Source organism: Capricornis sumatraensis, chromosome 1, assembly GCF_032405125.1.
Source record: "Capricornis sumatraensis isolate serow.1 chromosome 1, serow.2, whole genome shotgun sequence".
Classification (NCBI taxonomy): domain Eukaryota; kingdom Metazoa; phylum Chordata; class Mammalia; order Artiodactyla; family Bovidae; genus Capricornis; species Capricornis sumatraensis.
Genome location: NC_091069.1, coordinates 33949646 through 33962957, shown reverse-complemented (window position 1 = coordinate 33962957; position 13312 = coordinate 33949646). Strand labels below are relative to the sequence as shown.

General features: G+C 50.1%; 1 protein-coding gene across 1 annotated transcript in view; it reads right to left on the bottom strand.

Annotated features, from left to right (window-relative positions):
- Positions 1 to 1756: 1756 nt before the first annotated feature.
- The window catches only part of DPYSL5 (dihydropyrimidinase like 5), a 49123-nt gene continuing 37567 nt past the window's right edge, over positions 1757 to 13312 (bottom strand). Inside the window, exons 8-12 of the mRNA XM_068979820.1 lie at positions 12364 to 12505; positions 10834 to 10976; positions 9035 to 9242; positions 3731 to 3899; positions 1757 to 1842 (exon numbers count right to left, since the gene is read on the bottom strand). Of these exons, the coding sequence (XP_068835921.1) occupies positions 1757 to 1842; positions 3731 to 3899; positions 9035 to 9242; positions 10834 to 10976; positions 12364 to 12505 (748 nt within the window). The remainder of the gene's footprint in view (positions 1843 to 3730; positions 3900 to 9034; positions 9243 to 10833; positions 10977 to 12363; positions 12506 to 13312) is intronic.

Here is a 13312-nt window from a genome sequence, read left to right as displayed (position 1 = left end):
CATTAGTGTGTTTACAAGAAAAATCTATCTACCTGTGCAAAACAAAGCAGAATGCCTACTGGGGGAGTAAGTCATCTAGCTGGTTAAACTCTCAGGGGGGATCTGCAAGAGATGTCACTCCACTCCTTCTGTCCTCAGCTGGGGCAGACAGCCAAGTTCTAAAAAGGGCAGTCTGGACCTTTCTGGAGTCAGAGGGCCTGAGCTTTCTGGGCCACATCTGAAAAAATGGGGAGAATAATGCACGCTTTGTGGTTGTGAGGAGCAATTGAGAGCTCATACGTGAAAGGGCTTTGAAAACATGAAAAGCACTGCAGAAATGTGCAGGGTATGACCACTGGCCCAAGAGTGCAGGAGCCGCGTGTCAGCCCAGGTGCAATGTGATGTCACTCCCCAAGGGGGACAAGGCTTAGCAAGGGCAGCCTCTAGTGTTTCCATGGAAACCTCCTGGAGTTTTGGAGACAAGGGAGGCCCAGCTGAGAGATGGAGACCACAAGCAGTTGAGGGCGAGGTGCTGACCACAGGAGACCGTGGACCCTGTGTAACACTGTTGGCTATAGTCAGGTCCTACTGGCCTGGCCTCCTACCTGGCATACAGCCAGCCTGCTCCCCCTATCATGCCCCCCCACCCCCCCACCCCAGCAGGCAGGAGGCCTCTTGCCAATCACACAGGAGTAGCAACTGGGCCTCTGTCCAGCAGGGGGATACCTACAGGCAATTGGGTGTGTGTATGTGGGGGGGCGGCTAGTGCTGGGAGTGACCAGGACCACACATGGGAAAGGCCACCTTGCTTCCTGAAGGTCTCTAGGGCCAGCATTCCGCGCACCCTCTCAGGATGCAGGAAACCAGGAGGGGAGCGGGGGGACCGGAAGACTTAAGATAGGGAGAAGAGGGCCCCGAGAGTCCAGTCCGCGCCTCTGGCCCCTGTTCTCAGTGCCCTAGGCTGTCTGGTTGGTGTCGATGCAGCATCTCTTAAGGTCCACATCTATTCCTGTTTCTATGCTATGCTAGTGACACAAAGCACCGTCAGTTTTCACAGGATGCACAAACAAGTCAAACCAAACCACTGCGCAAACCAAACGTGCAAAACGAAATCATATACACGCGCCTGGCACCAGCCTCATGCCCTCCCAGCCAGCCCGGCCCTTCTGGGCCTGGGACTGCCGGGACTCGGGGACGAGGCAGCCAGCAAAGGGCGCAGCGTGTCCCAGCCACTCCCAAACAGGGGCAGGAGTTGAATCGGGAGAAACGGGAGGTCCTGGGCGTGGCTGGGATGCGGACACCTGTCTGACTTGGGGAAAACGACCGACCGCGGGGCCAAAGGGGATGGGGAGGGGGTACTTTTCTTTTAAAACACATCTGCTAAAGTGCTCTGGACAACTGGCGGGTCAGCCAGGGGCAGGGCACTAAGGGCGGGGGTTGCCCAAGGCCAGCAGGGGGTGGGGCGAGGGAGGGGCGGGGCCAGGCTCTATGCAAGTGGGCTCTGTGCATAGTATGGGCTTCCTGGGCCCCAGGGAAGCCCGCCGGGGCCGAGGCAGGAAAGGACTGCAGCAGGAGGAACACATCTCAAAGTGCCTGTTAGGGTTGGCTCGAAGCACAGTGAATCACGTGTCAGACATGGGGAGGGCCCCTGGATCCAGGGGCCCCTCAGGTGGTGAGCTGCCCCACGGCCTCTCCCGCCCCACCCCTGCAGCTGCGGCCGGAGGGTGTGAGGCTGGTGGCGTCGGAGCATCTTCACTTGGGGGGCTGGGCAGTGTCTTTACCAAATGCCGCTTGACCTGCCTCCGGGGGGAGCGAGGATCCGAGCCGAGGCTCGCTTTGGAACATGGTCATCGATCTGAGAACCTGCAAGGAAGGAAGCACAGGGTGAGTTCCCCTGGGTAATAAAACCGGGTCCTCCCGTGCTTAGATCTAATTTAATCCTCAACACAATACCATCCCCTTTTACAGGTGGGAAGACTGAGGCTCAGGGAAGTTAACTTGCCCCCTGTCCCATAGTGTATGAGTATGTAAAGCCTGGACTTGAACCCCGGTCTTCCTGATTCAGAGCCTGCACGGTTAACTAACTGCCTTGCTACCCCTGCCTTCACCACTCCCAGCCCTGAAGGTACCCTCTTGTCAAGCACACAGACCATGGAGCCGCCTGTTAGCAAGTGGGCCTTTGTACATATGACTCAGTGAGCAAGAGAGGGAGGAGCGGGCGCCGTTGTCTTGGAAAAACATAGAACAGCACCCCCAAAGCCCCCACGTCGTGAAATCTCGAGGCTTAGAAAAGAAGTCCTGGTGCTCCAGGGAGTGCCGTGGAACATTCTTCCGCCTGTCTCCCAGCAGACAGGGTTTGAGGCGAGGGAAGGTGAGAGGCTGCCTGGTGTCTGCTGGACCTGAGAGCGGTTCTGTCCAGTCTTGGCTCTACCCAGACTAGGGTGGGAGCAGAAGCCAGGGGCCCAAGGGGCCTGGCGCCTCTGGGGCCTGGACGCTTCTCTTGGGGCTGACCCCTGCGGGAGGGGTCAGACCCAGGCAGCCGTGGGGCGCGACACCTCCTGGATTGGCCAGTCGGGGGCGCCCACGGACACTCCACATGGCGGACCTCTTTCTGAATGCACTCGGTCACTGGTGGGAGTTTGAACAGTGGCCCTCAGGGCGGGGGAGAAGTTATCTCTGTAGTGAGATTGGCTCTGAGATGATGGGGGAGGGGTGTGGAGAGGACCTCTCCCCACAAAGGCCGGTCAGCAGCTCAGACAGGAGCCACCTGAGCTGCTCTCAGCACACGGTTGCGCACGAAGGAAGCCCAGCGGCCCGCCGTGCCCCTTGCAGCCCTGGGTATAGCTCTTTGCCTCTCAGGTTAGGCTGGTTTGCGGCGGTGTCTCCCCGTCCCCCGGAGCATCCATGCTCTGTGTGGAGGCATGCGCATCTACATCCTCTCACCCTCTGGGCCCAGCACAGAGCCTGCAGAGCAGAGCCTTGGTCTGCACCGGGGCTAGTCCTGGAGGCAGCTCAGCAAGACCCAGCCCTGACCCCTTTCACGTGGGGCTCACACTTTCCACCAAAGCTGCTTGCAGGTCCAGGGCACCTTATGGGCCTCTACTTGTTCTCCAGGGAGGCTTGCGGTTTATGCCGGCAATGACCCCCACCTCTAACTACCACAGAGCACCTGGGAGGCATGCAGCTATCAACAATAAAGTCTCTAAGCATACACACACCCATATATTTCCGTTTTGTATATTCTGTACAGTACAACTCCTGGCAAGAAAAGAAGGTGGCAGAGGAGCAAACAGGCTAAGATGAGGGAGGAAAGGGTATAAGGGAAACACACCATGTCTTTCAGAGAGGCTGGTGAGGACAGGGTGGGAAATGCGAGTGCAGACCCATGTGGCACAGAGTTAACCCTTCTGAGGTCTGATCATCTCTAGGGGCACCCTACGTGCCAGGCCCTCAAGATGTTTCAAGGGATGAAAACATTTGAACTTAGTAATCGAGGGGCAAGCCCCAGAAGAGCTGTGGCCGGGTGGAGTGGCAGGTGCCTGTGGACTGGGAGAGCCCTCTTCTCCCATCCCCAGTATTTGTGTATCTCTAACAGGGGACCAGCACTCATCACCGGGCAGGGGATGGGAGACGGAGGGAGGAGGTGGAGTAAGCCCACTGCCTGGGTGCAACTCCTGGCCCCTCCGCCTGTCTCCCTACACCCCACTGTGGTGGAGACGCAAGTGCCAGGCCAAGTGGCCCTTGCTCTTACCAGAAAGGCTGAAGCTGGATTCATGAAGGTCCCTCATGCCCCCGTGTCGGGTGACAGGCCGGGTTGGAGTGTCTGCCAGCGGCGTTCCCATCTCTTTTTTCCCAGGATGCACAATGACAGCTACATCCCCCAGGTAGGGTGTGCGGTCCACTCCCCTCACCTTTAAGGTCTAGTGATGGCAGAGAAGGAGAAAAAGGGAAAAGATGATACCATCAGAGCACGGACACCATCAACTATCAGGGCCAAGACACCACCGCCACCACCAGAGCTTCCCTGATGGCTGATGAGAGTCTAGACACTGCCACTCTGTTCAGAACCCAAAGTATTGCACGTGACAAAGCCTTCCTACATCTTGAGCCCAAGGGTAAAGAATCCTCTTGTACTTCCTAAACAGGGCATATGTGTGAGTGTGTGCAGGTATGTGCATAAAGGAGATATCCACCGGCTCCCCCTTGACACTGGCGGAATGCTTTCCAAGGTAGCAGGTAGGCTTCGGAGAGATTCAGCTTTAGAGAGCATCCCTCACATGGAGCAGTGATCCCTTCACTTGCCAGGCTCTCAAGCTGCTGCTGTTGTTCAGTTGCTAAGTCATGTCTGACTCTTTGCGACCCCATAGACTGCAGCACACCAGGCTTTCCTGTCCTCTGCTTTCTCCTGGAGTTTGCTCAAATTCATTTCCATTGAGTTGATGGTGCTATCTAATCACCTCATCCTCTGTCTCCCCCTTCTCCTTTTGCCTTCAGTCTTTCCCAGCATCAGGGTCTTTTCCAATGAGTCAACTCCTCGCTTCAGGTGGACAAAGTACTGGAGCTTTCACTGGGATCGATCTGACAACTTTGTGGGAATAGAGGCTAAATACAGCTGATTTGAAGATTAGAATCCCCCACGAGCAATAGTAGTTAATTTTGTACTCACAAAGGCAGTAGAATTAACAGCCTATATTCTGCAACCAGACTGCCTATGTTTCACTCCCAGTTCTGTTACTTGGAAGCTGTGTGACCTTATGCAAGTTACATAAACTCTCTGTGCCTGTTTTCTCATTTGTAAGTACAGAGTTGTTATGAGAGCAAATGAAACAGAACACGTAAAACTCTGGCACATGGTGAGTGACACAAAAGTACCAGCAGTTGTTATTATTGCAGAGGTAATTTATGGGGCTTTATCATTTTAAAGGGTGGTATTGTGAGAAGAAGTGTGTTGGAGTGTGTGCGTAAGGTCTGAAGGAGCAGCATATATAATCTACACCTCAGGCACTCATCAGAGACAGAACCTCAATCTCCTTGCTGCTGCTGCTGCTACTTCAGTCGTGTCTGACTCTGTGCGACCCCATAGACGGCAGCCCACCAGGCTCCCCCATCCCTGGGATTCTCCAGGCAAGAACACTGGAGTGGGTTGCCATTTCCTTCTCCAATGGGTGAAAATAAAAAGTGAAAGTGAAGTCGCTCAGCCGTGTCCGACTTTTCACGACCCCATGGACTGCAGTCTACCAGGCTCCTCTGTCCACGGGATTCTCCAGGCAAGAGTACTGGAGTGGGGTGCCATTGCCTTCTCCTTGCTGCTCAATGCTTATTGAAAACCTTGTTGAGAGAAACAATAGATATGGGTGATTTCTGGAATGCTCCTCAGCTTACATATTCCTTTGTATTCTCCAACAGATCTGTAGTTGAGCTCAGCCCTCAGAATGTCAAAGCTGGTCTGGAGTGTTTTAGCCTTTACCAGGCTGCACTTTGGGGTCCGGGTGGTATAGGTGGGAGTACGGACCTGGTGAACCCTGGGTGAGTGACCTTGGCAGGTCCTGGAAGCCCCTGGCTTCCTGGCTTTAGATACGAGTCCCAACCCCAGGGCTGGTTTCTCCCCGAGGACCCTGCTCTGTACGGACTGCTTATTTATAATTTGGGGGAAATTAGGTTTTCTGCATACCTATATTCTATTGTGTGCTCAGTAACTCACTTGTGTCCAACTCTTTGCGACCCCATAGTCCGTAGCCTGCCAGCCTCCCCTGTCTGTGAGGTTTCCCAGGCAAGAATACCAAAGTGGGTTGTCATTTCCTCCTCCAGGGGATCTTCTCCACCCAGAGATCGAACTCGTGTCTCTTGCATCTCCTGCATTTTGGTGGATTCTTTACTGCTGAGTCAGTGGGGAAACCCTGCATTCTGTTATGTAAGGGCTATACCGGAGAATAGGAAATATAGATGGCTTTTTCTTGAGGACCTTACTTTGTCATTACAATAAGTGCTTTGGATAAAGGGATTCTGAGTTAAATTTATGTCAGCCCTAGAAGCTGGGCTCTTTCACTGTGGCTGGCTCTCAGAGCAGCACAAACTGCTATCTGTCTGACATTTTTGTGAGGTTGGCTTTTAGAAGGGCTTCAAACACTTTGTCTGCCCTCTTTTGACCCTATTTCCTGACTAAAATGTTCTTTTTTGGGAAAGTCATAGAACTGTTGACAGATATATATTTTTTTGAATTGAGATATAATTCACATACCATAAAACTCCCCATTTAAAAGTATACACTATAGTTGTGTTTAGTGTAATTCACAAGGTTGTGAATTACATCACCACTGTGTAAATTCAAAATATCTTCATCACCCCTCAAAAATCCCCGTAAGTGAAAGTGAAGTCGCTCAGTTGTGTCTGACTCTTTGAGACCCCATGGACTGTAGCCTACCAGACTCCTCTGTCCATGGGATTTTCCAGGCAATAGTCCTGGAGTGGATTGCCATTTCCTTCTCCAGGGGATCTTCCCAACCCAGGGATCGAACCTGGGTCTCCTGCATTGTAGACAGACCCTTTACTGTCTGAGCCACCAGGGAAGTCCTTAAAAAAAATCCCCATACTCACGAGCAGTCACTCCCATTCTCTCTGACCAACCCTAAGCAACGACTAGTCTATTTTCTACAGATTTGCTTCTTCTGGACATTTCCAACAAATGGAATCATATAATATGTTGTCTTCTGTGACTGGATTCTTTCACTTAGCATAATGTTTTTAAGGTTCATGCATGTTGTATATAGCATATGTTAGCATTCCATTCCATTTCATGGCTGAATAATAGTCCATTGTATGGCTATATTAACACCACATTTTGTTTATTCAATAGTTGATAGGCATTTGAGTTCTCACTTTTTGGCTATTATGAAAAAAATCCTGCTATCAACATTCATGGATAAGATTTTTTGCAGACATGTATTTTCATTTCTCTTGAGTATGTCCATACCCAAGAAAGGAATTGCTGAGTCATTTTGGCAACTCTATAACTTTTTGGGAATTGCCAAACTGTTTTCCAAAGTGGCTACACCATTTTACATTGATTTACAGTGAATGAGCTTTCCGATTTCTCTACATCATCACTGACATTTTTTCCATTTTCTTTTTTTAAATCATTGCCACCCTCTGTCAGATAATCTTGCGTGTGAATGGATCGCTTTTCCATCTCTTTCTGGCATGTCCTGCAGAGGTGGGGCTGAGGCCTCCTGCCATTGTCCCTATCTGGCAAGCATAGTGGAGGTGGGACCCTTCACCTACCTGAGAGATCCTGAGTCTGTTTTCAGACTGAGTACTGGGATAACTACAGTCATGCTTTGTTTGGGTAGTCCAAGTCTGCTCCCCAGCAGAAGACCTGGATTGGGGCTGGGGCTCCTAGGCCGTTGGCCATGGTGTTTCTAAGAACACCCACCATTTCTGGACAGAATCTGGAAATAGCTAGGCAGCAGCATTTTGAATCATGATGATAGTACTTTCTGCCAGAGGGGAAACCGCATGATGCTTCCACCTGTCAGTTTGTCAGACTTCTTGTTTTCTGGTGATTTGAGTCCTCCACCATGAGGCCAGGGCTGCTATTGGTTCCCAGCACCTGGAGTCGTCAGGAAGGTCAGTCAGTCAGTCAGTTCAGTCGCTCAGTCATGTACGACTCTTTGCGACCTCATGAGCTGCAGCACACCAGGCCTCCCTCCCGGAGTCCACCCAAACCCATGTCCACTGAGTCGGTGATGCCATCCAACCGTCTCATCCTTTGTTGTCCCCTTCTCCTCCTGCCCTCAATCTTTCCAAGCATTAGGGTCTTTTCCAATGAGTCAGCTCTTTGCATCAGGTGGCCAAAGGATTGGAGTTTCAGCTTCAACATCAGTCCTTCCAATGAACACTCAGAACTGATCTCCTTCAGGATGGTTGGATCTCCTTGCAGTCCAAGGGACTCTCAAGAGTCTTCTCCAACACCACAGTTCAAAAGCATCCATTCTTCTGTGCTCAGCTTTTTTTAGAGTCCATCTCTTACATCCATACATGACTACTGGAAAAACCATAGACTTGACTAGATGGACCTTTGTCGACAAAGTAATATTTCTGCTTTTTAATATGCTGTCTAGGTTAGTCATAACTTTCCTTCCAAGGAGTAAGCGTCTTTTAATTTCATGGCTGCAATCACCATCTGCAGTGATTTTGGAGCCCAGAAAAACAGTCAGCCACTGTTTCCACCGTTTCCCCATCTATTTGCCATGAAGTGATGGGACTGGATGCCATAATCTTAGTTTTCTGAATGTTGAGCTTTAAGCCAACTTTTTCACTCTCCTCTTCCACGTTCATCAAGAGGCTCTTTAGTTCTTTTTCACTTTCTACCATGCCGCAGGGGCACAGCAGCTGCAATGGCGCACAGGAAGGCCAGGGCAGCCCTCAAAGATAAGGCTGGACAGTCAATCCCAGAGCAGTGAGGGAAGAGCCAGTTCTTTTGGGTGAAACTCTCCCCAGTGTTCAGTATCCCTGGAGATGAGGAAGGAGCCTCAAGCTTCACTGAACACTTAGAGTGTTAATGGAATCCAAGGACTGGGTGAAATTCTCAAGATAAGACCTCAGGCTACCCCCACATGGCAGTGAGCTATTTCAGACCTGACCTGATCCCTTCAGTGTTGGAGACTCAGCAAAGCTCACCCATTCCACAGCAGACACAGGGCAATTGTGGGGAGTTTGGGGAAAGAGGATCTCCAGTGCAAATATGATAACCCTGGCTAAGCCAGGAGCGCCCTGCCCTGAGGCACCACAAGAAACCTGGGTGTCAGGAGTAGCTGTGAGCACCTCATAGTGTCCCCGGCTCCAAGGGACTTGGGGACCCTTCCCAGTAAATTTTACTCTGTTACAGATGCTCCTTTTCTACTATTTTGATTGTTCCCAAAGTGACTACTCAGGCAACAGGATTCTGGTGGAAAAAACAGTGAGAACATCTTTGAGACTTAAAATAGTCATATAAGAAGTCCCCAACAGGAGTCTTCAACCCCTTCCCACATGTATTCTCCCCTCTCCCTCACCGTACCTTTTCTCTCTGGACCAGTTTCTTGTAGACAGTGTCTGGGAAGGATCGCAGGGGACAGAACTTGCCGGTGCCCTCAGCACACATGAAGACGCCGTTCTCGTACACAACCCGGCCTCGGCTGATGGTGACCAGCGGGACGCCATGGCAACGCATGTTCTCGTACAGGTTGAAATCTCCTCCCTGCACTTGGGTGCTGGCGGAGATGGTCCTGGTGGGAAGGCAGTGGCGGGAGAGAACGCCATGAGAGGAGGTAAAGCTGTCACAGCTCAACGGAAGGGAAGATGCTCAGGGGAAGAGGTGATGATGCTCAGTGGAAAGGAAGGACTCCCAAAGGCTAGAATGAATTACGTCACCACAAATTTATCTGTTGAAGTCCCAGTCCCCAGTACCTCAGAAGGTGACTATATTCGGAGATAAGGCCTTTAAAGAACTAATTAAAGTAAAACGAGGTCATACAGGTGGGCCCTAATCCAGTCAAATGGGTAACTTTATAAGAGGAAATCGAGATGCCAGAAGTGCACACACAGAGGAAGTGCCACATAGAGACACAGGGAAGAGATGACCTCTACAAACCAAGGGTCTCAGAATGAAATCAGCTCTGCTGGCACCTTGATCTTGGACTTCTAGCCTCCAGGACTGTGAGAAAAATGAATTTCTATTGTTCAAGCCTCCTGTCTGTGTCCAAGCCTCCTCCTGTTTTGTTATGGGAGCACCCTAGCTGACTAACATACTGGCCTACACTCTAGGGGTCTTTCTGCCGACAGCAATCACTAACAGCCACACCCACAAGAGCAACAGGGACCAGCCCCAGGCTGGATGCAGAATCTGATTTCTCAAGTGCCCTAATGGAGAAGCAGGGCAGGGATCTGGGCAAGGGGCTGGGCGGTGGTGCACAGGGAAAACTTTTTCTGCAGTTCAACTTTTTACCTTCAAAATCCCAGCACATTTTTGTCTTGTTCACTATTAGCTTGTGCGTCTAGAAAAGTGCTTGGCAAATGGTAGCACCTAACAGATATTTGTTGAGTGACTGAATGAAGTTTAGTATTAGGAAACAATTCCCATCTCCCCTGGTCAAACCTCTGAGTAAAGATGATGCCCTGTATCCTGCAGCTTGATAATTCCTGATGCATTTCATTTACTCACTCAAGTTGTATTCATAAATGCTGTGGGTGTCAAGTGCTGTGCGCTCGAGAGAATGCACACTCTCAACGAGGGAAGCAGTGGGTTGGTGGAAGAGTCTGGAACTGAGTGTCAGGACATCTGTCTGGTTCAGCCTCTTACTAGCTATGTGATATGCGGAGTGCCTCTACTCTCTGCTCTTAGTTTCTTCAGTGAGTGATACTCACTCAATTGTGTTTAACTCTTTGTGATCCCATGGACTGTAGCCCGCCAGGCTCCTCTGTTCATGGAATTCTCCAGGCAAGAATACTAGAGTGGGTTGCCATTTCCTTTTCCAAGTTTTTTCAATAGTAAAATGGAAGTAAGAACTCCAGCCTTGAGTGCTTCTAAGGGCTGTGAGATAAGCAAATGAGATCATTGATGTGATGCAGTTGTGAAAACCTGTAAAGTGCTGTGCACATGGAGCTTGCCCTGTGGCAAGTCTTCAGACCTTCTTGTTCATTGTTGCATCCCTAGTGCTTGGACCATGGCAAAACCTCAAGTATTTGTTGAATTGAACACATCTCAGGGACATCCTGCTCTATGCTAGACGTAGGGCAAAGATGATGCTTTGGAGTTCTGTAACACAAGGTCCTTAAAAACCCCATCCCCCAGCCCTGGAGACAAGTAGCAGGCTTTACTTGGTGGCTTCAGGGTCCCACACCACCACGTCAGCATCAGCTCCAGGGATGATGCGGCCCTTTCGGGGATACAGGTTGAGAATCTTGGCTGCGTTGGAACTGGTAACGGCCACAAAACGGTTCTCATCCATCTTTCCTCCAACCTGAAACATGGCCAAAGGGTCAGGTCAACCAAGGTCCTGTGTGTGTGCCTCACACCCCCTTGTCACTGTTGTGCACTTTTAGTTGGTCCGAACAATGGTGCTGAGAAGGACAATGCCATGGGCATCATCTTGGATGAGACAATCTGCATGGCTTGGTTCCCACGTGCTCATTTCCTCCTCTCTCCTTCTAGTAACAGTGGTGGGTGGGCCCTTCTTCCAAATGGTGGCTTTCTTGGGGCAAATCTACCTCCTGTTTGTAAAACCAGGTCTACTCATGTGCTCACTATGGATAAATTGGGAGCTTTCCTAGATCCATGAAGGGACGTATATTCTGTGCTGGAAAGGCATCTTATAGCCCCACCCATGAGTGCACCGTGGACATTCTTCAAAGGGGATTCCTACAACTTCCCTGGTGGTCTAGATGTTAAGAATCGCCTTCCAATGCAGGGGACATGAGTTTGATCCTTGGTTGGGGAACTAAGATCCCACATGCTGCTGAGCAAATAAGCCTGTCCACCCCAACTAAAGAATAACCTGTGAGCCACAATGAAAGATCCCATGTGCTGCAACTAAGACTCAGCAAAGCCAAATAAATAAATAAATTTTAAAAAGGGATTCCTGAGCTGCCTCAGGGTCTTCCCTGAGCTGGTGGCTTAGCCTTGTGTATTTCAAATTTCTTCAGGCTCATCCCCTAAAACTGCATCTAATCTGTGATAGGTCAAGACCAAACTACTTATTCTTCAGGGGCAGAACAGGTGGTATTCAAATGAAGTCCTAGTCTCTGTCTTTACTATTGGACGAAAGATACCAAGATTTTTAAAGAAAGTTCATATCCCCTGGCCCAGAAATCCATTTCTAGGAATCTGTCCTCAGGAAACAATTAGAAATGCTGACATACACTCATGAACAAAGAAATTCTGTGCAGTGTTATTGCTAAATGCAAAAATTTGAAGCAGTTGAAAGTTCCAAACATCAGGGAAGCCGTAACTGAATATGGTGCTTCCATGGGAGGAAATCTCATTTAGTTATTAACAAAGATGTTTTTAAAGAACTTTTACTGATATAGGAAGACACTAAAAATACACTTTTACATGAAAAAAAAAGATAAACCCAGTAATCAAAATAATGTATGCTTCATGCATAGAGCTTGGGAAGAAATATACCAAAATATTAAAAATTTCTCAGTATGGAATTATGTTTTTTTTTCTAGTACTTTTCTGTATTTTCCAAATTGTCATGCTAGGACTTCTTACTTTTCAGATCAAGAAAATAAAAAAGACCTTTTCTGTTTTGTTTTTGAGTGAAACAGGAGCTGTAGTTGACCCATCCCTCCTAAGTGTGAAAATTCTTCTGCGGCCCAGCGCCGGGTGGGGTCCTGGAAACGTACCACGCCTCTCTCCCAGATGACGCTCATGCGGTCCTGAACCCCGGTCACACCGTGTGGGATCTTGGTGAAGTCCTCCTTGCCCATAGCTTTCTGCTTCGTGGTGAAAGGCCGGTGATCTGATGCCACAATGTTCAAAGTATCACTGGGTAAAGAGAAGGACATGACCAGTAAGGGGAGGGGAGGCCAGGGTCCCAGAGGGTGAGGACAGGGAAAAAGCCTTTGCTTGGGAACCTGGCAAAGCTGGTTTCAGTCTCCGCTCTGATACTTCAGAGCTGTATGACCTCTAATGAGTTAATCTGTGAGAATCTCAGTTTACACATCTGCAGAATGGGAATGTGTGCTGACCACGGCACAGAATGCCAGGGTCATAGAAGACATCGAGAGTAGTCTTTGGGATGTTGACTTTAAGAGTTAAGAGAATGAACAGAGAAAAACTGAACTTAAGAGTTTAAAGTGAGAGGGTGGAGGTAGTTTTACTTCCCCAGAAACATATACCAACTCCCTCTCATCTCAACCCCTACCAGGCCCTGCTGGCAACAAGCACGTTCTTGGTGAAATACTCAAGTTCTGTGTTAAGCTTTGTGGGAAGAGGATGGACAAGACAGAAGAGAAGTCTGGCTCGATGAGCCAGCAATGACATGGCAGTGGGTCATCGCCGCTGCCGTCTGTGACCATGGTCCTCAGATGGTTGCTGAGGCTGTGGTGGGTGAGGCATGGCTGAGCTCTTAAGGGGCTCCTGGGCCAGCTCAGAACTCGGGGTGGAGACTTATGTGGGTGAGAGTTCACATGGTGGCAGACCCTCTGCCTGAGGAGGCAGGCAGGTGGCTGGCCCATGTTCAGAGATCTCTGTGGGTCTCAGAGGTGGTGAGGGGGAGCGGGGAGGGACGCCTCCATTGCCCAGGCCAGGAGAGCCTCAGGAGGAAGCACCCTAAGAGGGCAGGGAGGGGCC